The sequence below is a fragment of the Colobus angolensis genome, unplaced genomic scaffold (assembly GCF_000951035.1).
Source record: "Colobus angolensis palliatus isolate OR3802 unplaced genomic scaffold, Cang.pa_1.0 Scaffold22, whole genome shotgun sequence".
Lineage (NCBI taxonomy): Eukaryota > Metazoa > Chordata > Mammalia > Primates > Cercopithecidae > Colobus > Colobus angolensis.
This window is the reverse complement of record NW_012115377.1, coordinates 48,144-49,164: the sequence shown is the minus strand read 5'-3', so window position 1 is coordinate 49,164 and position 1,021 is coordinate 48,144. Positions and strand designations below refer to the sequence as shown.

General features: G+C 54.8%; 1 protein-coding gene across 1 annotated transcript in view; it reads right to left on the bottom strand.

Annotated features, from left to right (window-relative positions):
- Positions 1 to 1,021, bottom strand: part of CELF5 (CUGBP, Elav-like family member 5) — a 36,616-nt gene that overhangs the window by 5,363 nt on the left and 30,232 nt on the right. The window contains exon 10 of the mRNA XM_011943429.1: positions 295 to 438. Within this exon, the coding sequence (XP_011798819.1) occupies positions 295 to 438 (144 nt within the window). The remainder of the gene's footprint in view (positions 1 to 294; positions 439 to 1,021) is intronic.

The window sequence follows — 1,021 nt, the reverse complement described above, 5'->3', positions numbered from 1 at the left end:
CCGTCTCAAAAAAAAAAAAAAAAAAACATTTTCTTTTGTAAACACAGGGTCTCATTATGTTGTCCAGGCTGGTCTTGAACTCCTGGACTCAAGCAATCCGCCTACCTCAGCCTGTCAACGTGCAGGGATCACAGGCGTGATCCACTGTGCCCGGCCACATGCTGGTTCTGATTGTGAATGTGACTGTTACAGCACAGCCCTGTCCGGAGGCTGACCCAAACCCTCCCATTCCCTGTTCCGGGGGCAGGCGAGGGAGGTGGATGGGGAGGGGCGGCGTCTTCGGAGGCCACTTACCGAAACACTTGCTCTGGTTGGTGGCTCGATCCATGAACACCTTGGAAGAAATGATATTGCCGAAGGGGAGGAACATCTGCGTCAGCTCCGTGTCTCCAAACTCCTGGGGGAGGTGGTAGATAAACAGGTTACAGCCCTCGGGACCTGCAGGTGGGGGAGAGAAAGACATAAAGCCCCCAAGGAGAGGAGGCGAACCCCCCCGGGGGAGGGGCACAGGTCTGGAGCCCACATCTGGCTTCTCCAGCTGTCGGGAGAGGGGTGCCCCAGACACCCAGAAAGAAGGGGCCTGGACGTGGGCTAGGGAGGGGGACAGGACACACCCACCCGTTGACTGCATCGTAGGGTCTCACACTGGGCGACTCCGCACCAAAACGATCCTCAGACTCCAGGTAACTGACGAGACCCAGGGAATCCCCTACTCCCCAAAGCCCAGATCAGCCCTCAATCTCTGACCCTAGATACCTGAAAACCCCCAGGAAATACACCCTCCAGAAAATCCCTCCCTAAACTTCAAACTCCGGATCATCTACAAAAGTCAGATGAGCTGGGTGTGAAGAATAAGGAAACTTGGTGATTATCTTTGCAATAATAATAAGACTCCAAAATAAAACTCATTTGTAAAAGTCTGGTGTTCAGGCCGGGCGCGGTGGCTCAAGCCTGTAATCCCAGCACTTTGGGAGGCCGAGACGGGCGGATCACGAGGTCAGGAGATCGAGATCATCCTGGC